Here is a 23,975-nt window from a genome sequence, read left to right as displayed (position 1 = left end):
TGATGAGAGATGAATATGCGAGACTATGAGTCTAAATGCATGCTCGATAGTGCCTTGTGCCATCAGAGAGAGAGTGTATAGAATGGGATGATAATGTCTGTGCCTTGGAGAAGGGTCCTCAAGAAAAGATTATTATAAGGACCACCTCGAAAAGGGGACACTCTAAAATGGTTCACAGCCCCACGGCTTCAATCAAACTTTAGTGCTCATCAGCGTTTTCTGCAATTGTATACCCTGTGTTTTTTTGTATCTTTTATCGGATTTCCTTGGCAGCCTTTATGAAAGCTGCGATCTTGTCTAAGCTTTGTTTTCCATCCTCCTCCACACCACTGCTCACATCAACGCCAATCACTCGATCAGCGAGGGGACCCAAAGCCTTGACAGACTCAGCCACGTTGTCAGGGTTGAGGCCACCAGCAAGGAAGACTCGAAGCTCAGGATCACTCTCCAAAACAGCCTGTACATTGGTGACATTGAGAAGCTTGCCGGATCCAGAGCCAGAGTCAAGAAGAGGAACAGTATGATATCCCCGACGCGCAATTCCGACTTGGCCAGGCTTGAAGCATCGGACGACGGGCACAGGGATGAGGCTTGCCCACTCGATAGGCTCGTCACCATGAAGCTGGACTAGGTCAAGGTCGTATTGCTTCTGCTTCTCCAAAACCTCGCTCAGAGGCTGGTTCTGGAAGATACCAACGAGCTGAGGTCGAGGACTACGAAGTCTTTGGGCAGCAGCTTCGAAGTAGTCCTTGGCTTTGTTGTCTACTACTGCCACTTGGGTGTCGTATTTTCGAGTGCTAGGATATGTGTGCACTGCTTCTGAGATTGCAAGGGCAGTCTCATGTGAGATACATCGTTTGGCACCAGGAACAAGGCAGATGCCAACAAAGTCTGCCCCTGACTCGGCAGCCTTCCGGGCAGCCTCGGGACTCCGAGTACCGCAAATCTTGACGTACAATGATGACGCGACATCAGATTTAGCAGGGGGCTCGGTCCCAGAGCATAGCTGGCTGATGAAAACACTGGCGTCAGGGGCTCTCATGATGGCCTCACCAACCAGAACAGCATTGACACCATCCCTCTTGTTCATCAAAACGTCATCATGGGTATTGATACCGCTGAGCGCGCAAATGATTGTGCTTTCAGGCACCATGCTGCGTAGCCGGCCTGTAGTGTTGAGATCAACTTCAAAGCTCTCAAGATTACGGTTGTTGACACCGATGACCTTGGAGCCCAGCTTAACGGCAATCGTCATCTCCTCAGCATTCTGAACCTCAACAAGAGGCTCCATACCCAACTGGAGAGAATAATTATATAGTCTTTGTAGAAGCTCAGAATCAAGCATCTTGACAATGAGCAGAACAGTATCCGCACCAGCCAATCGTGCCTCAAGGATCTGATACTCGTCAAAGATGAACTCCTTACGAAGGATTGCGGGTCTGTTGGGCATGCCATCCAAGACTTGTCGAACGGCTCTCAAGTCCTCAATACTGCCCTTGAACCACTCAGGCTCAGTAAGCACGGAAATGACACTTGCGCCTGCCAGAGCGTACTTTCGAGCTTGTGCAGGGGCGGAAATATCCAGCGCAAAGATGCCCTTAGAAGGAGAACCGCGCTTGATCTCAGCCATCAAAGCAACGTCAAAAGGAGACTGTCGTAGTCGGTTGACAAAAGGAATCTGGGGAGGCGCAGCGTTGAGATCGTACGCAACTTGTAGATCCTCAAATCTTTGGGAAGGAATTTGCTTCTGAGCATCCACAGCAGCCTTTCGGTTGGCGTAAATTCGCTGCAGAATGTTGTTCTTCTTGGGCTTGGGTGCAGCCGAGTTGTCGCTGTTGGCAGAACCAGACTTCTGGAACTCAGTGTTCTCCTCCCAAGTACCTCCTTGCATGCGGAGGAAGTTTGTGATCATAGCTCGTCCACCTTCAGTTAGGATACTCTCAGGGTGGAATTGGACACCTTCGATGGTGTACCTCTTGTGACGAACACCTTGAATGACACCAGGGGAACCATCAGGCTTAGCGACCCAAGAGGAAACCTCCAGGTCCTCAGGCAAAGTGACGTGGGTACCCGCCAGAGAATGGTAGCGAGTAACTGGAACACCCTGCTTGAGACCAGAGAACACACCCTTGGAATCATGGGTCAATGGTGAAGTTTTGCCATGGAGCCATTCACCAGCTGAACTGACTTCTCCGCCATAGACATTAAAGATGCACTGGCTTGGAGGAGGTTAGAGGAATTGGTATAGAAGGGAAAGACCAACACTTACAGGCCCATACAGACACCAAAGATAGGAACCTTGCCAGCAAAATATCTAATGACATCGCGGCTCACACCAGAATCAGTCTCGGGGTGACCGGGACCGGGGCTGATGATGATCTGGGTGGGTTTCTTGGCAATGATTTCATCCACAGTGACCTTGTCATTTCGATAGACAGTAACCGTAGCTCCAGCAAGAACGAGATACTGGTAAATGTTCCAGGTGAAAGAGTCGTAGTTGTCAATAAGAATAAGGTTAGAGGCCGTTGGAATTGGAGGCGAGGGATCAGCCTGGTGAGGCGAGTGATCGATGATATCTGAGGAACCCATTTTCTCTCTCTCTTTTTTTTCCTCGAAAACAACAATAACGAGAAGGGAGAGTGTTTTGAAACCGTGCCTTCGTAAAAATGAGTTATTTTACGAGACTGAGAGCGGTGACGTTGCAAAAGGTGAGTCACTTTGAGTTTGAATAGAGTTGAACAAAGAAGCTGTGAATGCGACTTTCGGCCAGTGCAGTACTGACTAGCGCACTGTTGTCTCTGGCAGAGACACAATGGCTCGTACAGTGTTAACTCTATATGGCGAATGGAGGCACAAGGTCCGATATAACTGCCGTCCACTGAAGCACCGGGTAAACTTGGGCTAAATTGGAGCTCTCTAGCTCCAGGTCAGGTCCAAAAAGTTGACCAGCCAAAGCTCGATCCATCCATTCGCGACCAGGCGCGTCAACAAGCATCAAAATCAAACTTTCTTCGCATCCACCCTAACTAATCGCAAGGTGATGCGTCGCATGCCACTGCCGCCCTTTTGACGCTCTTTGCAATGGCGCCGGTGGCCGATCGCATTTACTTCCCCTCCCTAGAACAATGCCTGACTGGGGAGCGGGTACTGCTGTAAGTTGACTGAATGCCTCTGCAGCTCTCTCTCGTCTCTTGGGCTGCCTATCCATTCATCTATGTACACAAACTCACCGCTAACTCAACACTCAGCTCTTGGAAGCTCGTCGCAACTGCGCTGTCTGATACTTCTGGCCAGAGAACTACGAGTTCTGCCGTTATCGAATTTCTGAGCGACGACTATGTTCACCGTCTTCTCGAGGACCCTGCCAGCACCTTCGCACCCGCAGATGAGGCGACAAAAAAAGTCTTTGAAACAAAAACGGCCCCGATTAATGTTCCCGCAAGCTCAGATGGACGACCTGACATCGAGTCGATCAAGAAAGATGCCGAATGGCTCAGCAAGAATGCCAAAATCAACCTAGTCGCAGCTTTGCGTGTAGTCGTGATAGAACACCAGTCCCGTCCTGCGCGCCATCTCAGTGGCCCATTATCGTCTCAAGATGCGAAGAATCTGCAGGAAGCCGCCGGCCTCAACAATGGTCAAGGGTCAGGACTTCTTTTGGACCTAGGATCGGCGGCTGCGCTGGATGCTGAGGAGATCTGGACTGAATTCGAGAAGCCCGAAACGAGACAGCGACGCCTATTCGATACATATCTTGCCGAGCGCCGTTTTTTTATGATGTCTGCGGACTATGCCAACTCGATCAAGCTATACGAGAGGCTGCCGACCTTCGCCAGTGTTGATCTCGACCTAGCCAAGACCTACCGACTGAAGCTTCCTTCACGAGACGACGCCGAACCCCTACTCCCGACTTACCTTCAAGTTCTCACAGACTCTATGTCTCGCATCGAATCAGGTCTAAAAGCTGTAACGGACGGGAAGTGGGTGACGGAGGAAGTCGAACTAGATTGGCTGCGAACCCTTCTAACCGAAGCTATCCATGCTTTGTCTGTTGTCTTCCAGATTGTTGACAGTTTTGGCGATGATTTTGCACCTTCAAGTGCCGTCAACCAGTGGTTTTCTTTGATGGAAGTCTACAGATTCTTTGACGCAGTTCAGCCGGTATGTATTGCACAACATGTTGATGTGCAGACTTGTGCTAATAGTGCCCCCAGATTCACGAGAGCATTGCCCCGCTAGTTTTGCCCCTGAAGACTCTTTCAGCCGCCGTGTCCCTGATACTACTCAAGCCAGCTCGCTCATTGACCTATCTTTCCGAGAGAGAAGAGGATGCTACTCAAGCAGATACTTCTTACGACACATACCTGCTCTCATCTGACGTCCTTGAACAGGTCCACAAGAGCATACTAAACGCTGCCGAAGCCGATTGCGAAAGCGCTTCACCCGTCATTTTCGCCTGGACGCTTCTTCTTCATCGCATGAATGTTTCCTATCAAAGTCGAACAGAGAAGCGTGATAATTTGCTGCAGCAAAATGCCCGAGAAACCTTCGAGGCAGGGGGTGTGATTCGACCAGTCGCAAGACGAAACTCGGCGGGCAGCATCTTCTCCATCGAATCTTCGAAATTTGACGGCTTCCTCGAGAATGCGACTTCATCCAAGGACCTTGTCGTGGTGGAACAGCTTGCATCACAAGTCACGGCTCAAGGCCGTGTCTTTGATGTCGTTTCTAATATGGCAACATCATTAGGTCCCTCTGATGAGGGTAGTATGACCCCCTTACTCAGTGCTCGTCTTCGCAATGTCTTCCTTGAGCTTCTTAAGGTTTCATACCCCATTGTTGGTTATCAGTCCGAACCAGTAAGCTCCCTTCTTTCGATTCTAAGCGCCGGCCGAAATTACTGGGACATTTCAAACAAGGAGAACCTCTCGGAGAAGCAAGATATTCTCGCATCCATGATCAATGACCATCTTGCACTAGAGTTCTTCTTTCAGCAAGCTCTTGACAGATATCCATATGAATTTCTGCCGTTCATCACTCTCTGCCGAACTCTTGCTAGTGCTACTAGCCTCCGTGAGAGCGATCGCTCTCAGATGATCCTTAACCTTTTACGTGCAACACCCACACTCACATTCGTCCTTCCCGATTACTTCCAAGAGTACGAGCTCGCACAAGAAGACGAGGTCACCAATACTTTCTGTTTGCTGCAAGATATTCCCATCATCTCGTTATCCCCTTCGTGGCGAGGAAGACGTGTCGAGGACGATGCGTACCGGATACCAGCAGGCACATATGGAAGATTTGTTACGGATACAGGTAGAGTGGTCTCAATGGAGTATCCTCACTCAACTATCTCGCTCTTGGGTCGACGACTGGAAATCAATCTGATGAAGGAAGGCTATCAATCTGAGCTCGGAATGCTCCAGCCAGAAGAAACTGCCGAAGTCATCTCTTTGTTTGCGACACTAATCCGCATGGATCATCTGAACGCCGCCGGGGAGGAGTCCACCGGCGCCTTGGTGCTTTCTGACAATGATATTCTTCATGAGGCAAAGAAACATATTGATGCGGGTAGTGGTAGAGATCTCCTAACAGTCGTCTGCGAGACAATGGACTACTACATGCAGGTTGATCTTGCGGAGAGCGAGGACGTTGTCGTCACTATCCTGAACTCTTGCGTCCAATTCCTCGATGCGGTCCTGCCTATTTACCCCAGCAGAGTGTGGTCATATCTTTCTCGATGCGAGCTTTTAAGCTCCGAGTCCAGAGCTGGTAAGCTCACCAAGGTCGTGGGAAGCCTCGATCTGGTCCAGGAGAGGCTCGAATTTTTACTATCTTGTCTCAGACTATTCTCAAACCTTATTGACACTGCAATGACTTCTGCTGTTCAGCGACGAGCTGGTATTCATACCACAAGCAGAAACAAGTCAGATCTGAATCCTTGGCTGGGCACAGCAGATAAAGTTTTGGCAAAAGTCAGCTACGCCATTGCACAAGCAGGCGTAGACATCTTTGAGAATACTTCAACCTGGAGATTTGCGTCTGACACATGTCGCTCGTCAGTGCTCCGAGAGGTTGTACCAATCCTGCAAAAGGTGGTTATGTATAGCTACAGTCTTGGCGATCCTTCGACCTCTGAGAATCTAACTTCATGCTTACGACCTGCCGCCTCATATATTATCGACTGTTTCGTCTCACCCTCAACTGGATCTCTGCGATTCCAACCCCTTTTATCGTCCCTTATCACAGCATTTACAACCGCCGACAGTACCCTCTATCCAAGACGCGTGGAGATGGTACAGGCACAGTTAAATTCAGTACTTGAATTTTCCGCGACACTACTGCGCGTCGCCAATTATCTAGAGCAATCCTCTAGCATGATTGAAACTTACCTTTTTAAAAGCTCCACCCTGCTTGCACGGTTATGCGCAGTATCTGACCATTTCCGCAAACCCACTATGTGGCTGCTTGAGTCTTTAGTTGTAAATGCTGGCAAATCCTCAAGTGAGCCCCCGTCACTGCTTGGTTACTTGGGGCCTCAGATTTCCAAGTCTTTTCTCCAACTTCTATCAACCCTGGGTAAGCCCTTCGAACTCAGGGGCGAGGTCAAAGCCACATGGAAGTTCTTTTCGGCTATTCTGAGGAACCGACAACAGTGGATGTCTAATTGCCTGCTTACGGGGCAGACCCCCAGGGAGGCGATGAAGAAAGACAAAAAGAAGACGGATGCATCTTCCAGCTCGGTATTTGCTACTGGGCTTGCCAAGCTTGGCAAGTTGAAGGATCTAGAAATAAGCGAGGCCCTGGTTATTCTTGACTTTGTCGCCTCGGCCCAGAACTTCTGGCCCTGGACAGTCTTCACACTCCAGAAAGACACCGCTTATCTTGATGGGCTTAGAGAATACGTCCGAGATCTCAAATCATCCAGTATCACCGTAAAGTCTGACCCTGTCCGTGCTGCTTTTGAGGCAAGACTGGCCGCGTATATTGCGGAGACATTTGCCATGCAGCTTTACCACTCGCGGCATCTGGGCAACTCGGGAACATTGGCAAAGAGCCTTATTGGCGATCTCGACTACTACTTGCGTGATGGAGTTGAGGTTGGAGGTTACAACAAGTCTCTTCACAACAACTTCGCCCGAAACTTCTCCAACAAGTATTCAGACTGCCCTGTGGATGACTTCAAGCGGACCGTCCTGGAGCCACGGGAACTCGGCAAGAGTTACTACTATGACTTGGAACGCGCCGATCAGATGCTACGATTTGATCCAGGCTGGAAAGGTCGCAAGGACGATGGTTTCAAGACAGAGATGGAGCGGGCAAACACGAACTTGTCTTTAGTTGACGCTCAGCTCGTAAGTGAATGTGCCTTGTGTATCATGGGCATAGCTAACGACGTTATTTCTAGGCCCTTTTCCATGCATGGGAGTTTCTACTTGTAGAGCTTTCAACATGCATGCCCAAGAACGACACCGTGGAAAAACAAATGCTGCAAGTTGCCCAACAATGTCTCAATGCCAACCAAGGAATTCCAGGCCCTGAACACATCTTCCTAAAACTTGTCGAGTCCAGGGCGAGCCTTGCGCTTGTGTTAATTCAGCGCCTTGTCAAGTCATCAGTGCCAGTCAAGGACATCAACCAGCTTCTCTCGACTCTTGTTGGTACCATGAACGGAGTCGAGGAGCCTTGGGGCACTGAATCTATCTCGTACTACCGCACCCTACTAAAGGCTCTTTTTGTTACTCTGCGTGCCTACCAAATCAGTGGCAAGAAAGCAACCGAATCTCAGGATGCCTTTGAGGGAACTACCGTGACAGTTACACAAACTGTGTTGAATATCCTTGACCGAGTTGTGGGCAGGGGCTTCCGCGCACTTGTCAGCCTCATTCACGATAACGAAAATAGTGTATCACCGGAAGATTTAGGATTGTTGACAGCCATCCTTCAAGCCTGCATAAGTCTGCCCAACATGGATCAATCTCAGACTCAAGTTCTTAACATCATGGCCGAGCATCAAGTCCTCCATGCTGCGTCGTCTCTCTACTCATGGGCAGACAGACTGGCGGATCAAGGCGACCCTATCTATGGCGAGTTGAGCATGCTATTTTTGCTTGAACTCTCAACTCTCCCTATGGTTGCTGAACAGATGGCATGCGATGGAATCTTAAGCAACATCCTATCTGCCAATCTGACTAAGTTCATGCTGAAGTCCAATGTTTCTCCCTATTCAGATTCCCCTGTGGTGCAACGTTGCTATGGTATCTGGGCCAAAGGACTGTTGCCGCTAATGCTGAACTTGCTCACAGCTTTGGGTGCAACTGTTGCCCCAGAAGTTGCGTACGTTCTTAATCAGTTCCCTCACCTACTGGAAGCCAGCGTGGACCGGTTTGAAGCACCTGGAGCCAGTCGTACCCAGTCTCGGGCGTCACCGCACTACCTGACCCTTGTCGCGATATCCGAGGTTCACTCCCTCGCCCTCCTCACGCGAGTGCTTGCTGCTCTTCGTGTGAACAACAACCGGGACATTCCTGACGTGGAATGGGACTCGGCAAACCTGCTAGAGAACGTCGACTTTTGGTTGAGCACAAAGAAGTTGCTAAAGGAGCGACTCATGCCCTTAGGTCAGCGTGAAATGGACTGGCGTGGGATGAAGCCAGCCTCTGGGGCATATGATAGTCTTTTGGAGGAAAAAGCGGTGGCTCAATTAGATGCCATCAGAGATGTGTTAAGTGAAGAAGCAGATAATTGAATATGAATATAGGAGCTTAGGAGAAACGAATGATAATCATCAAGGTGTGTATATTATAAGTATTTGGATCAAGGGCGTTGGGATAGGATGTATGCGTTGCGGAATGGCATAAGAGAGATTTGATTTGATTACGTTGACTCAGACCGAGCTACCCTGTGAACCGGCTCGCAATAATACTTGCGGTCACGAAATGCTTGCTGTCTTGTCAAGTTGAGTTGCAATGGCGATGACGGACATCGGGAATGAGGGTAAGAATGGGTTATAAATTCATTCCATGGTAACGGCTTGAGCCCAAGCGTCTCGTGCCTGTAGCCCATAATAATATACAAGTGCATCTGGTGCCATGAGACCTAGCCACACAGCGTATCATGGTCATAAATAGCGTTCCGTCTTTTCGATCTCATATATAATCCGGAGCATTTGATATCAACAGCACAGGTTTTGTGTGCCCTTCCCCTTGCCGTCCTCCTTGCTAATCGTACATGTCTCGTCTCTAGAGTATTTCGCATTTATTTGTTCATCTGAGCTGTGAGCTGGGCGTTGTGCTCTTGGAAGCGGTCGCTGATGCGCTGTTGAGAAGCCATCCACTTCTGAACGCAGCGGTTGATGCAGCCGCTTTCTCGGGTTGAGATGGCCTTTGAGGTGAAGTCATCGACACAGGACATGAAGCAGTGCTCAACAAGACCGCCGAATGCCTAAGAAAAGCTTGTCAGCAACAATTCGATCGCAATGATCGTTGGGGGTACATACACCCATAAACTCCTTGACCTGGCGCTTCTGCATGCGCTGCTCAAGAGTGCGCTGTTCAGCTGCGGAAAGCCTATGGTTGGAACATATTGATTAGAATTGTGATTTAGTGATATGAATTGAGTATGAAGTAACTTACATATCCATTTTGACGGTTTAAGGGGGGGGGAGGGGGGTTAATGCGGTTGATGAAATCGAGGTTATAAGGCTTGTCGAGGTGGATTGACGTTGTCGGTTTGATATGAGACTGAAATTTTGAGATAAGCAAGCTAGAGAGCTCGGGACTCGGCCGGGTTGGGCTTATCGGCGGGATCGCATTATCGTTTTACCCCGGATTGGCTGACCCTTGAATGCACCACAGCTGTTATTCCCGTTTATTAGAAGTGACGCTATTCAGACTCGTGTGATACATTGGTATGATGATTTCGATCTTTATTTTCCAGTTCTGGAGCCATTTCATTGCTGAATGCGTGTTCCGCTGTTGCAGCGTTTGCTCTGGTGAGAGCTTCTGACGTAGCCAGGTACCCACGATAGTGGAGTTGGGCTTCTTTGACCAGCTGAAGACCTACGCACATACACTTGACAACCTGTTTAACAGCCATTAATACTATTCTTGTCATTTACATACAGTAACTAAGGGGACATGCATCTATCTACTGAGAGACTGTCATGTGAGCACCTCACTGCTTGGTTTAGTAGCTACCCCTCCCTCCAATGCTCTGCAGATCCAAACATCTACAGCTCACCACGTAATTCAGCTGACCAAAACGAGACAGCCGTTGGAGGTGAGCATGGCAATTGCTATTCTTGTATTTTCACTTGATGGCAAAAAAAAAAACATGAAACACTGATCGGCGCGGCACCTCATCTGACAAGTCTTGCAGTTGGGTCGGGGATTGGATGAGGCGCAGTCCATGTATGGCGCCTATTGTTTGGTGTGCATTATCAAAATAAGATAGACGTCAATGACCAAGATATATGCATTTGCTCAGAAACGGATGTCGAAGTTAGAGGTACATGAATTATAACCTGGCGTGAAAGAGACTACCTATAGCATGGACTGCATATAAGGGAGATCATGCTTCCAGAACTTCTGTTACTCGCCGATATCTACAAAACTGAACCATGAGATTTGCGACGAATCAGAACACGGAAAGGATTCAAGAGAGGCGAAAGACTGACGTGTGATGGTTGCAATCCTTCAACATCCTCATGCCAAATATGGAAACATCCATCAATTGCAGTCCCTTATGAACCATGCATGCTTAAGTCAAAGAGGAGTACGTACTGCGTCTCAGAGGTAAACATCGAGCTGGCCCGTTTTATTACCCAAATTCCATCCACTATACAAGATACAGACAGTCTCACTTGTTGGTGGTGCTGGCGCACCAAGTGAGACTACCTAAGGTAGGTAGGCCCTTATTAGCTTCAGAGTCGAAATGAAAAGAGTCTCGATTTGGACAGTCAACATAAACAACCCTGTAGATCAAGACGAGACGGCGACGGAGACTCCAGAGCATCCTCAACAATGGAGGTATCCTGCTAAGATTAACAGTTCTTTTTTTGGGAGTGCAGACTGCAGACCATGGATAAGCCAAGTTCTGATGCTTACATATGTAGTTATTAGTGCCGGGATATCATCCATGGTTTATGGTTCGTTGGTGTTGTCGAGTTGCAGTAGTGGTTTCAGCTGAGAGTCCAGGGCCTTTTTTCTTTGAGTGAGTGACTCAGAGTCTCTCAACAGCGAGTGAGTGATAAGAGGCAGCTAGCTATCCGTGCTTCAACAAGTTATCGACGGGTTATAGCCCCCTAGAGCTGTGATCGACAGTACCTCGTCACTGTGGAGAGATCTATTAACGTCCGTTGTGACTTGTAGGGCAGAACAGGGCAGATTGAGCGAGCGAGTGATGTGATCAATTTGGCTGATCGTGTTCCAAGCTTGAATCCTGGTAAAAGTCCATGTCCACGACGCAAATCCAATTGCTTGCGCCAAAAGTGTCCACCAACAGCAACAGCAACCGCTTGCGGCGTTGGGTGGTTGACTGTGTGAATTGATCAATCAATATCCGACTATTCTATACATGACAGTTCTTTTATTAGAGATCTGATACTGCAGAAAAGTTGGTTTGGCTGAATATGGGTAGTATCAGATCCAACGTAGACGGGCATCCGAGATGCGTTGTCTGTACGGATACAGACAGACATTCACTGACATTGACAAAGATATCACGTCTTGTTCATAACGTCCGTCGTTGACAATTATGTTTAGAGGGAGATTCAGAGTTTACCAACAGTGGACGATGTACCTGAAAAAGAGCCAGGAGTGAAAGTTTATTGTGTATGTACGAACGGATAACTAAAACTCGACCTGCATTCTCATTCTCGTATTTCTCGTCCCCTCTCGCAATCTTGTCTTGTCTCTATCATCATCCTTGTCCTTGTCCATCTTCCCACTTCCCGCTCTCGCTTGTTCATATTCACGCTCGTTCGTTCGTTTGGCCATTCGCTTTCGTCCCAATTCGGTTGCCCTAATTGCACGCGTTAATAACATCGGTAGCTTGTTATTATCCATTGGGTACTCTGTTTCAGTGCAAGCCCACCCACCAAGTAACTACCTCTGTCGCTGTGTCTAGGTTCTTCCCCTCACTGCTGCTCCCACTTACAGCAGACCTTTTCCACTTTGTTTCGATACTGTCCTGACATTCGCCGTCAGGTTTTCGAGAGGCAGAAGCCACTACCTACCAGAGCTGGTTCGTTTTACTACCTGCATATGGATACCTCCATATATAATTAGAAGCCGTGTGGTGCTGCATCTGCATCTGCATCTGCATTCTCTTGCAATTCCTCTTGCAGCACAGAATTAACCTCAACTCCACACAACATATCTAACCGATACCCTCATAATCACCGAGTCAGTCGGGTCTTACTTAAAGGCTGATAAGATACTCGGTTTTCTCTTGGGCCTTGTATCTTGCCTATGTAAGTACTTAGGGATACCTCAGTACTTCGTTTACAACGCAAGCCTTTGTCTTTGTCTATCATTTCCCTGCGGACAGGTACGGCAAGGTAGTCCCAACTCCCTGCATGTACTGTACCTGGACACAACCTGGAATTGTCCTACCCCCCCCCCCCCCCCCCCAGACCCCAGCACTACTACCTGCTACGCTACGGGTACCTACCTACTAGTTATAGTGGCTTTCGGTCCAAAGTCCCCCGCCTCACATCAATTGGATTGGATTTCTTTAATCTTACTCCCTCCCGTTCACTCGCTCGCTGGCTCTGGATGCCACCAACTGCTCTGCTCTGTTCTGCTCTGGTCTTCTCTGCTCCTCTATTGCTACGACGCGACAATCATCGACTTGAGCGGTAATTTACAGCCTTGACCCGCTCGAAGCGCCTCTTGCCGTTCCTTTCTTTATCGCCTCACCTCGTCACCATCATCACCACATCGCACGCACGCACTCACTTACTCACTCGCTCACTATTTTTGCCTTCACGATTCTTGCTTACGCCCGAACCCGATCCCGTGCCTCAGAGCCAAGGACCTGAATCTGGATTACCAGACACAAGTGAACTGAACCAAGCCAGGCCTAACGCCTTGACGCCCTACACTACTACTGTTGTACCGCTCTAACGCCCTTGACGCTACCAATCATCGACCGATCTGTCTCATCCTAGACTGGCGCGCACACTGTTGCCATCGACTCCCTCGCTCGCTTGCTCGCTTGAGCTTCCCCAGCCCAAGGCTTTGATTTCTAGCTCCTGATCTCTAGCCTCGCATCGCATCGCCATTTCCATCCTGCTGTCGCCTATCGGCATCGGTCGATTCGAGACCTTTTCCTCACCCTCCCGCCCGCCTCTCTGAACCCGGCCTCTGTATTATAGCACGGCACGGCTCCGGGTCACCGCTTCAGCGCACCTCGTCGCTGCATCCTCGCTCGACCTCGATTGAGGCTGAGGCTCGGTCATCGTGACTCTGGCAACTGGGCCGGCCCAGCTGTAGTGTCCCTCGTCACCTCAACCTCATATTCTTCTACGCTTTCGTTTTCGCTTTCGCAGTCGTCGCTCTCGCTCTTGGCACGCGCAGCCTTTCGCCATGACGTCCGCCGCCTCGAACCCTAATCAGGCCAACCAGCCGGCTCTCCAAATCAATAATGCAGCATCCCCGCCCAGCAAGCGCGATCTTAAATCATGGTGGAAGGGTTTCAAGCTGCCTTCGAAGCACCAGGAACCCCAGGGTAAGATATCTCCCTCCTTCGCTCTTCACTGCGCAACCCTGCCGAGCTTCGAGTCAGAATGTCATAAAGCAACATAGTTTCGTTGCTGTCACCTGTCGCGATACGTTTTGCGACGATTTTGAATACCTCGGGCCACAGCGCCTCTGGCTGATCACGACTGAATCTGTTGCACCTACAATGCTCACAGTCACGAAGTCAATATGCACATAGCGCTGCTCCCCCACTTCTTAATGTCTGATCTCTAACTTGCGTGTTTTCAGAAACCCGTCCCCAAGGTATCTTCGGAGTGCCTTTACGGCAAAGTATAACATATGCCAATGTCGCCATCTCGCTCATTGATGAGAATGGACAGAGTTACATCTACGGCTATGTCCCCATTGTCGTCGCAAAATGTGGCGTCTTCCTCAAAGAAAAAGGTTGGTTCTCTTGGCCTGGCTGACAGGGAAATTGTGCTGACGCTTCCTTTCAGCTACCCATGTCGAAGGAATTTTCCGGCTTAGCGGTTCGGAGAAGAGAATAAAGGAGCTCAAGACCATATTCGACTCACCTGACAGATACGGGAAGGGCCTCGTCTGGGATGGATACACTGTACACGATGCTGCCAACGTTCTGCGACGATATCTCAACGACCTCCCCGAACCCGTCGTTCCCCTCGATCTGTACGAAAAGTTCCGCGACCCCCTCCGAGGCGCAACCAAGCAAGCTGTGGGCGATGCAGAGGGGCCTCAATTCGTCGAAAATTTCAACGAGAAAGCAGCCATCTTGCAGTACCAGCGGCTCATCACGGAGCTACCTCCCTTGAACCGACAGCTACTTCTCTACATTCTCGACCTTCTTGCGGTTTTCGCTGCCAAGGCGGACGAGAATCGCATGAACTCACAAAATCTGGCTGCCATCTTCCAGCCAGGCATGCTCTCGCACCCAGCACATGCCATGGCTCCTGAGGAATACCGGTTGAACCAATGTGTTATCATTTTCTTGATCGAGAACCAGGATCACTTCCTTATTGGTATGCAGGGCACCGCTGCTGATGAAAAGACCAAGAAAGAGGTGGAGTCTGGCACACCCAGTGGTCCTCTCACCCCTCAACCTACTCGAAAAACAAGCCTGGGCCGATCGGCGTCCAATGCGAGTGCAGGCGCCAACAGTGTGCGGCGGGATGGCAAACTTCGAAGAAACCGATCCGTGTCGTCACGGAACTCCAGGAATGACGGAAGCTCAACACCCAATAGTCCAGCCTTGACAGCTACGCCAACGACAGGTGGATTGGCCAGAAGCAATACCGTGCCATCCAAGAAATCTCCTGCCATTGGTGCTGGCCGCTTTCAGAGGTCTGATGGGTCAGGGCCTCGTTCTCCTGCCCATCTAGAGCCTTTGACACAAGTCAACCCCACAGAGAGCATAGAACAATCTCCCCAATCGACAAGGTCATCTGACTTCATATCTGGCGGTTACCTCACACCAACGAAGGCTCCTGCAATAGGCCGCAGTCACGAGAGACTACTTGAAGTGCCGCCGGAGTCCTCCACACCATCCAAGGAGCGTAACATTCCTAACATTTTCCGTAGCACACCCAACACTGATGCTGGCGACAAGAGACAGCCTAACAAACTGAAGAAAAAGAGGATACCAGGAAGCTTGAACCCAAGTGCTCAGAGTTCTGCTGCCTCTTTGACATACACACATCCGAATGCTGCATCATCTCCTGGGGCAGAGCTGGCTAACCCGATGGAACATGCTCAGCAGTATGAATCTGGAACTCAGACATTGCCACAACAACCAGCCCCGATTCTCGAAGAGCGACACCGAGAAGCACTGGAGCAGCAGCAAGAACTACATGATCGGCCGTCACATGGGCAACATCCTCATCCTCAAGAAACTTCACTCGCGCATCCTGCTTCTCTGACGCAGCAAAAGAGTGATGTTTCATCTGAGCACACTCCCAGGGCCTCTCAAGCGTCATCAAACCAGAGTCTACATCCAGATAATACACTGAAGTCGAAAAAGTCACCACCAACGTCTCTGCACTCATCTTTCAACGAAGGCTCGGACTTGGATCAAATTCTTGACGAACAGTCTATCAGCACTGTTGATCAAGCAGAAAAGGAACGAAAGAAGCGTTGGCGGTTGTCGAGGAGTAAGAATGCTGATAACGGCTCCTCTGCCGGTCTCACCTCACCACGCCTTGCCCTTGGGCAGAACGACAATGGCGATGTCAGCAACCTATCAATATCGAGTTCCAGTCATAGGCCTCGAAAGAGCGAGAGCTCTGACCGACCTTACATGGTAAGTGAGGGACAAGGTAGCTTCGATCAGGGCAGAGAAAGTGATTCCAAGGGTCCCATAGGATGGATCAGGAACAAATACCGCGAAGCAAAAGAGAGTGCGGAACAAAGGAGGAATAAGTCTCCTCCTCCGGCCGACCGTCCCGGCCTGGGCGCCTCAGGCTTCCAACCCCGAGGAAAGAGTTTGGAAATTAGAAGAGACGAGCCAGCGCAGCATGCTTCACTTGCAGCAATAGCCGGCGCTCCAGCTGTTGCCTCTAACCCTGCTGCAGCTCCCGGTCCAACAATGGGCCCGGCTCCTGCAGCGACACAAGTTCCTCAGACAGCCACAGTTTCAATGGTTCAACCTGAACCCACATCGCCTGTTCAGCCAACCCATCCTCAAGCGCAAGTTCCTCCACCGGCTCAGGTCCAGGCTCAACCTCAACCTCATCCGACAACCCCAGCCCAGCCTCCAGTTCAGGAGCAGAGTCAATCTCCAGCTGAATCTAAACTTCAGACAGAATCTCAAAAGCCGCAAAGCCCACAGACACCTCAGAAAATCATCTCTATGCTCGATGTTGACACGCCACCGACCGCTGCAGCAGCATCGGCTCCTGCCCCAGCCACTGCTTCTGTAACTACGCAACCGCAGGCGGAGGAATCGAAACACGTTCAAGAACAGCCACAGCCCCTGTTGGCACAGGAGCCAAAAGCAGAAGAAGAGCCAGTTCCGGCCACTGAACATCTGGCGGTGACATCGCCTGTGCAGCCCGAACAAGTACAGCCTGAGCAACAAGTAAAGTCAGAGTCAGAGACACCAAAGCAGGAGCAATAGAATGAGAAAAGCGTTCTAGTTGATATAGGAGGAGTATTTTGGAATGGTTGAAGTAGTATCACGGCACAATAGCCTTTTCTTTTTAGTTTATTTTAGGGAGAATGAGACGGACATCATGATGGATATGCGGGAGACGGGTTTATCGACTGAACCCTACTTAGACTCTGCCCCCCTTATAAGTCGATTACATGTATGTAATGTAGCCTAGTGTGATGGTGAGCTTTATTTCATTTGAGCGGGTGGAGGAGTATAGTCAAGGAGTACAGGTTACTACAACAAAGATATGACATCCAAGCAGTTTCATGGTTTGATGCATACGCTCCCCAAGGGCTTACCATCGACGAAGCACGATATTTCTATGGTACACTCTTAGTATACATTCAATGTTCATACAAAATTTGGACGGCCAATCTATACCTCCTTCACTGGGGGTGCGTTATCGTAAATACCAGTGTCCCACACAATCATCTTTCCTGATCGTCGCCAATCTTCGTTAAACAAACCATTGAAGCCCTTCCAAACAGGGCGCACCTGTGTGAGGCCGAGAGCCTGCGCTTCCGGGGTCTCGACAAAGTCCTGTAGCCATGGCTCGATACCGTCGAAACCGACGATGTAGCGAGGGACGGCAAGCGGCTTTTCTGGTCCAAATAGCTCCGAAGTAAGGAAGGGAATAGGGTTGTCGTAAAAGCGATCAGCCTCGTCACGATAGTTCTCCCGCTTAGGAGTGTTTGGCTCAGTGTGAAGAGGTGGTTCACAAGTGAGGGCGTAAGCTCGAAGACCAGGGTATACTAGATGGGATCGCCATGGGGTAGAATGGCAAGGCATGAGAAAAAGGGCGAATAACTCTTCGTCTTTCTCAGGGCCAACAGAAAAGTGAGAAGTTTGGGCGAGTTGAACTGAGTCTGAATGGATGCGTTCGTACTCATGACGAAGGTATGTAAGAACATTGAGGGGGGCTGGTTGGTGGAAGAAAGATAGGTATCCTGCGAGAAAGACGTTGACGCTCAGGGCAGCCAAGAGATAGTGTTTATTCCGGATTTGAGGCCGAGGACGGGGGTTGTTAGTGGTGGCATGTGGCTGGAAAGTGAAGAATGAGGCGGCAATGGGAGCGGAGAGGATGCTGAGTGTTGGAAGAAGAGGATAGATGAAGCGAACCTCCTTATGAGAGATGAGTGAAAGCGCGCCGATAGTTGTGAAGACGGTATATGCGAGTGTCTTGAGTGTATTGGACTGGCTCGTTGATGAGGCAAATGCACTCGGCTTGTACAGAGCCAAAATTGCAAAAGGAAGACTAGTGGTGCAGATAAGAGGGAGACCCTGGAGAATGTAATAGTGCCATGGGTTGCGGCCGTAGAAGACGGCGAGGGATTTGGATAGGTTGAAGTTGAGGAAGTTGTACGCAGGGAATGTCCAAAAGCCAAAATATAGACGATCTGATGCAATTGATATAACCAAGATTAGAGAACCGCAGAGAATTGCCTCGCGAATCAATGCAAACACAGTAGAAATGGTGAGCGGTGAAGAACCTTGTAGTGAGATTCGGGTGAGAGTGAAGAAGACAATGGTGGCCCAGATGAGAACGTTAGTCGGTCGAAGAACGACAGCCAATGCTGCCAGGCACAGAGAAGCACGGATGGACCAGAGACTCCTGAGAATAGGTGTGGATTTGGGATTCTCCTTGGTTGTCTGTACAGCACCGACAAGTTCCCAAGGCCAGTAATACAACGCCATAACAGTGAGAGTCGTTTCAAGAGAGTTGGAAAAGGTACGGGTAGAGCAGTACCATTGCCAGGGGTTGAAGAGTTGAAGAAAGAGCTGACGCATCATGTCAGTCGGTGGCCTGGAAACTTGGATATATAGCTTACTGCAAAGAAAGAGACATTACAGTTGGCTCCATAGATGGACACGGCGAGTTGCCAGGTGTACCAGTCACCAAGACCAGCAATCACGGCCTGAAGGGCTTTCGGGGCTGCGACGAGGATGGCAGCGCGGAGGATGCCTATAGGGAGGATGTGGCTGGAAATGAAGTCTGCGATGAGATAGAACCCGGCAAAGAGAGCCGGGTGAAGAGAGGTTCTAAGTTGGTGTTTCCATTCCTGACAAATTCTGTAAGTGGCTATAATTGACTGTGAAGGTATAGTATAGTATAGTATAATAGCTGGTATGGTGTAAGTGGTGGTTTGCCACCTCGCAACTGGTAAAACAACCACATATTGAAAGGGGAGAACACGCATGAGTGTTTGTACGACAGGTAGATATAGACAGAAGATAAAAACAGACATACCCAAGTTAACCATGCACCGCTCCTGGAGCCAAAGGCCAAATCCCAAGCTGGCTCAAGAGATTGGAAGAACTCATCTGGCTGGAAAAAGGTAGCTATCCACCAAGCATTGATGAGCCGAATGACAATGATATCGCGCAGGAAAACAGATCGGTTTCTCTTATTCCGAGCCTCGTCCAATACTTTCCTTGAAACTGTTGCGGACGACATAATTGACGTCCACCGAGCTGATGGTCAGGTAGAGTGCGTCCTCCATACCATGGGGGCTGGACTATTTTAAGGAGACAGCTGTTTATTATGAGAGTGTGGCTCAGACGCTGATTGGCTGCTAATTGGTTGGCAACGTTCTGTCATGTGGCGGCGCTGGCCACTAGCCACAGTTTGGATGGCACACCGAATGAGTTCATCGTGGAGCAGGAAAAGAAGCTTCTATTTAATTAACTAGATATCAATAAGCATGAGGATTAGACCGTCTCGGGGGTTGGGAGCTGGTGTGATTTAAAGACGAACTGTGCTATATGTACCCATGGTGGTTAACCTCAGTTCTACTTCGGTACAACGAGCACCGAGAAAACATATTTCTGCTACTGTAAATAAATAAATAAAATCCCCCTCTCCAAGCGCATGACATATTATCTTTGGCTACATCATGAAACGAAATATGTAATTCTGGCGGCTCAGGCGGAGTTAAGACAGTTCTGCTGATAAATGGCGGAGCTGGCGGGACGGGCGGCATCTGGCGGTAAAGGATAAGACCAAAGATCTGGCCGAATAGACGCAACCTGGGAACACGATGGGAAATGGCATTGGTTGGTTCTCTATCTAAATACTCCATCGGTATCAATTGACAGGTTGGGGGTCACATGAGGATGAGAAGTTGTTACTCAATAGCAAGCAAATAGTTTTGGATTTGGTTGCGTGTGGCACTTTTGATGGCTGCAGTAGAAGAACCGAGACAAACTCTGTTTTCAGAGAGGAAGTAGGCTCTCTACGGCCAATACACAGCAGTTACCTATACAAGGTATAATGACATACTATGTAGATTATCATCTGGCATGATCACAGTAATAGAGATTTCTTCATTGGTTATCCAAGAAATAGGGTCGTCGGTCAAGTCTAGACCTGCATTGAACCCATGTCAGGTGGTTCTAGAGCCCCTCCTCATTCCCCTCACCTCTCAGCCTCTCCCCAGATTATGTTGTGACCGAGTTCACAGAGCAGAGCCTCTTTTAACTCATGATGGATGCACGTCATGCCCAATGAAACGATGCCGGGCAATTTAGGATTTGCGGCGTAGACAAAAGTAATTCGACCTCTGCCACGAAAGGAAGTGATCTAGATTTGGAGAAGCGGCACATGTACATACGTACATCCATCCATTGTCTTGGTTCACGACCGTAATAGTTAAGCGATGGCATGCCCCTCTCCATCATGTCATGACAAGACAAGACAAGACCAGACACTCGCTCACTGTATAAACTGAACACGGGCATCTCGGCCGTGGCGGTAGGTCATCCGCCCAATTCCGCCCTGGCCTCTCGCCCAATCAGCTTCGTCACAACCTCAACTTCGCAACATCACGCCCGCACACTCCCACGCTTGGTCGCTCCCACTTGCACTTAGGGGTATAGTGTCGACAAACAACTCTAGATGCGGCCTTGGTTTTGCTGTAATAATTACCTAAGAAATCACATCTTGTCTCTTTTCCTGTCCGCAACAAGCCTCCGCTTGCCGACAACCGTCAACCGTCAACCCGCTGTCGGTCCTTAAAGAGCAGCCATGTTGTCCTCAAACTTTCATTTGTTCTTACCTTCTCTCTATTCAATTCACCAACAAGAAGTACCTTGATTCACGATATCCTCACTTTCTACCTACTCTTGTTGCTCTACTCTACTTTGCCAACCACAACAACAACCCCAATTGACGTCACATCCCAATCACAATGTCTCCCCACGCTGAAAAGGCCGTCTCTCGGTTCCATGCAACCTCTACCGAGAAGGCCATCGCCATTGAGGAGGAGTACGCCGCTCACAACTACCACCCTCTCCCCGTGGTCTTCTCCCGCGCTGAGGGCATCAACGTCTGGGATCCTGAGGGCCGCCACTACTACGACTTCCTCTCTGCCTACAGCGCCGTCAACCAGGGCCACTGCCACCCCGAACTCGTCAAGACTCTTGCCGAGCAGGCTGGTCGGTTGACCCTCAGCTCCAGAGCCTTCTACAACGATGTCTTCCCCAAGTGGGCTGAGAAGGTCCGCAGCGTTTTCGGCTACGACATGGTTCTGCCCATGTGCACTGGAGCTGAAGCCGTTGAGACTGCTATCAAGATTGCCCGCAAGTGGGCGTACAAGGTCAAGGGTGTTCCTCAGGAGAAGGCTTGGATCTTTGGTGTTTCCGAGAACTTCCACGGTCGAACCGTAAGCTCCAATATTCCTATATTAAAAAAGTAGAAGCAATGTTGCTGACATGCTCCAGATGACCGCCATTACTCTGTCGGTCGACCCCGAATCAAGAGAAAACTACGGCCCTTATGTCCCCAATGTTGGTGCTTTCAACCCCACCACTGGCAAGGCCATCCGATACAACAGCATTGCCGATCTCGAGGAGGTTCTTGAGGCTCACGGCAAGGAAACTGCTGCTTTCATCTGCGAGCCCATCCAGGGTGAGGCTGGTGTTGTTGTCCCCGATGAGGACTACCTCGCCAAGGTCCAGGCCCTCTGCACCAAGCACAACGTTTTGTTCATCTGCGACGAGATCCAGACTGGTATCGGCCGAACTGGACGCATGCTCTGCTCCCAGTGGGCCAACATCAAGCCCGACCTCGTTACCCTCGGAAAGGCCATCTCTGGTGGCATGTACCCTGTGAGCTGCGTTCTCAGCAGCAAGGAGGTCATGCTGGTCGTCGAGCCCGGCACTCACGGTTCTACCTACGGTGGTAACCCTCTGGGCTGTGCCGTCTCGATCCGCGCTCTTGAGATTATGGAAGAGGAGGATCTTACCGCCAAGGCTGAGAAGCTCGGTAACATGTTCCGCGATGGCCTCAAGGCTCTCAACACCCCTATCCTCAAGGTGATCCGAGGAAAGGGTCTCCTCAACGCTGTTGTCATCGACGAGTCTGCCGCCAACGGCCGAACTGCCTGGGATCTGTGCCTGCTACTCAAGAGCAAGGGTCTTCTTGCCAAGCCTACTCATGGCGACATCATTCGCTTTGCGCCTCCTCTGGTGATCAGTGAAGAGGAGCTTCGAAAGGGTCTCGAGATTATTTCTGAGGCTATCAAGGAGCTTCCCAATGTTGAGCGTGCCCAGGGCCACTAGACGCAGCCTAAATTTTTGAGATATGGACATGATGGGAAAACAAGGGAAAACGGCGTTTGCGATTTATAAATAGGCAACGGGTATCATGCCTGGAAGCCATAGCGAGATGATTGATGTATGTTCGGACTGCATAGCCAGCGAACAGCACTCTGGCAGGCGTTTGGGATTCCATGTCGGCTAGAAAGCCTTGTACAAGTTGAATACCCCGATTGAATAAAAATGCTGAAATGATCTATATGTTAACCTGCTGTACATGGTGCTATCTCTAAGTGATTGATAAATGAAAGATTTGGCCAGCCGAGCTCTAGGTGAGGAAGATATGACGCCCGTCATGGCCACAACCCAATCATTTCAACATGTTGCCATCAGAGCAGACCGGTAGTTAGTGGTCTGCACAAGAGCACTGATCTTTCCCCAAAAGTGTTCCCTATATGGCTTAACATGGCAGATCGATCAGCCATGAGATCGCGGTCCATCATGGGACAAGTGCAGGCAGATACATACATGAACAATGTTACATAAGTTACCTGGCAAGACATCTTAGTAATCTTGGAGACTCAACCTATGTTGCAATCGACAAGGAAAACGACGTGTGGGTAACAGCTGACTGTGCTGGCCAAGGTACTGTCTTGGTACCTATGCTGCTCTAAGGTACGTCTCTGACTCGTTGCAGTTGATTTACCATGAGACGACGTAATTATGATTCTGCGCAGGAATACTTTCATGACTCGCATCACCGGAGAAAAGGGACATTTCTGAAAACCCAACATACGATAACACCTGTAACAGTGAAACCCGTGATCGGATCCGTGTCTTCCGTCCGGTGGATCTTGAAACACGGCGTTACGGAGCCCGAAGCACGGCGAAAGGGCCGGTGTAAAGCCGCCGGTTCGACGGATCCTTCAGCGGCATTTGGAGCGGTGACATACGACATCCAATTGCAATTGACGCATGAGGGGCTCAAAGAGCGCTCACTGTAACGCAGCAGCCCTTACGAATCATGCACTGTACATATTTGTTGAACGCGTGGCATGCGGTATTGGATGTGGGGATTGCTGGACGGTGCCTGTTTGAGGCCTGATACATGAGGTATCGCCCGTATTGTTGGTTACTTGAAGGATGCTACGGTAGGAGGTGGTGGGGATGAGGCCATTCGTGATAGGCAGAGGCAACCTTTCACATTATCTGGGCCGATCGTATGTTGACCCGATTGATAGAGAAGACGTCGTGTTACGGGAGGATCATTGTCTCGTGAAACTCGCAGAATGCGACTCGACGTGAGCAAGTTACAGATTGAGCAAACTGCAGGAGGTAGAATCACATACATGAACAATCAGTATGTACGCAATGGAGAGAGAAAGCATGAGTGGCTGCGTTAACATTGGAGGGGTGAGAAGAGTTATCGATGAGTAGATCCACGTGTTTGGAGTGTGGTTGGTTGACTGTTTAGCCAGGCACACAAGGGCAGAATGATCGTGGGGGTTAATGGCAGAGGACTCCATCCAATTCGAGGTCGTATTCTATCGATTCATGAGGACGCATTT

General features: G+C 49.7%; 6 protein-coding genes across 6 annotated transcripts; 3 read left to right on the top strand and 3 right to left on the bottom strand.

The window, feature by feature from the left end:
• Nucleotides 1-253: 253 nt before the first annotated feature.
• On the bottom strand, nucleotides 254-2,589 carry FPRO_10712 (putative anthranilate synthase component II; the record flags this gene model as incomplete). Its single annotated transcript, XM_031231704.1, has 2 exons — nucleotides 254-2,215; nucleotides 2,284-2,589. The coding sequence occupies 2 exons, from the start codon at nucleotides 2,587-2,589 to the stop codon at nucleotides 254-256; spliced, it is 2,268 nt and encodes a 755-aa protein (XP_031081715.1).
• A 492-nt stretch (nucleotides 2,590-3,081) lies between these two features.
• FPRO_10711 (related to nucleoporin nup184) lies at nucleotides 3,082-8,749 on the top strand (the record flags this gene model as incomplete). Its single annotated transcript, XM_031231703.1, has 4 exons — nucleotides 3,082-3,152; nucleotides 3,249-4,161; nucleotides 4,215-7,355; nucleotides 7,409-8,749. 4 exons carry the CDS (start codon nucleotides 3,082-3,084, stop codon nucleotides 8,747-8,749), a joined length of 5,466 nt encoding a protein of 1,821 aa, XP_031081714.1.
• Nucleotides 8,750-9,258: 509 nt separating this feature from the next.
• On the bottom strand, nucleotides 9,259-9,643 carry FPRO_10710 (putative translocase of inner membrane; the record flags this gene model as incomplete). The annotated part of the gene is made up of 3 exons (XM_031231702.1): nucleotides 9,259-9,444; nucleotides 9,500-9,569; nucleotides 9,636-9,643. 3 exons carry the CDS (start codon nucleotides 9,641-9,643, stop codon nucleotides 9,259-9,261), a joined length of 264 nt encoding a protein of 87 aa, XP_031081713.1.
• A 3,949-nt stretch (nucleotides 9,644-13,592) lies between these two features.
• Nucleotides 13,593-16,836, top strand: FPRO_10709 (uncharacterized protein; the record flags this gene model as incomplete). The annotated part of the gene is made up of 3 exons (XM_031231701.1): nucleotides 13,593-13,734; nucleotides 13,995-14,150; nucleotides 14,204-16,836. 3 exons carry the CDS (start codon nucleotides 13,593-13,595, stop codon nucleotides 16,834-16,836), a joined length of 2,931 nt encoding a protein of 976 aa, XP_031081712.1.
• Nucleotides 16,837-17,247: 411 nt separating this feature from the next.
• FPRO_10708 (uncharacterized protein) lies at nucleotides 17,248-19,327 on the bottom strand (the record flags this gene model as incomplete). Its single annotated transcript, XM_031231700.1, has 3 exons — nucleotides 17,248-18,651; nucleotides 18,702-18,932; nucleotides 19,121-19,327. The coding sequence occupies 3 exons, from the start codon at nucleotides 19,325-19,327 to the stop codon at nucleotides 17,248-17,250; spliced, it is 1,842 nt and encodes a 613-aa protein (XP_031081711.1).
• A 1,732-nt stretch (nucleotides 19,328-21,059) lies between these two features.
• Nucleotides 21,060-22,431, top strand: FPRO_10707 (putative ornithine aminotransferase; the record flags this gene model as incomplete). The annotated part of the gene is made up of 2 exons (XM_031231699.1): nucleotides 21,060-21,533; nucleotides 21,592-22,431. The coding sequence occupies 2 exons, from the start codon at nucleotides 21,060-21,062 to the stop codon at nucleotides 22,429-22,431; spliced, it is 1,314 nt and encodes a 437-aa protein (XP_031081710.1).
• Nucleotides 22,432-23,975: the final 1,544 nt, after the last annotated feature.

This window comes from Fusarium proliferatum (genome assembly GCF_900067095.1).
Source record: "Fusarium proliferatum ET1 genome assembly, contig: FPRO_scaffold005, whole genome shotgun sequence".
In the NCBI taxonomy this organism is placed as follows: domain Eukaryota; kingdom Fungi; phylum Ascomycota; class Sordariomycetes; order Hypocreales; family Nectriaceae; genus Fusarium; species Fusarium proliferatum.
This window is presented reverse-complemented; position numbering and strand designations above follow the sequence as displayed.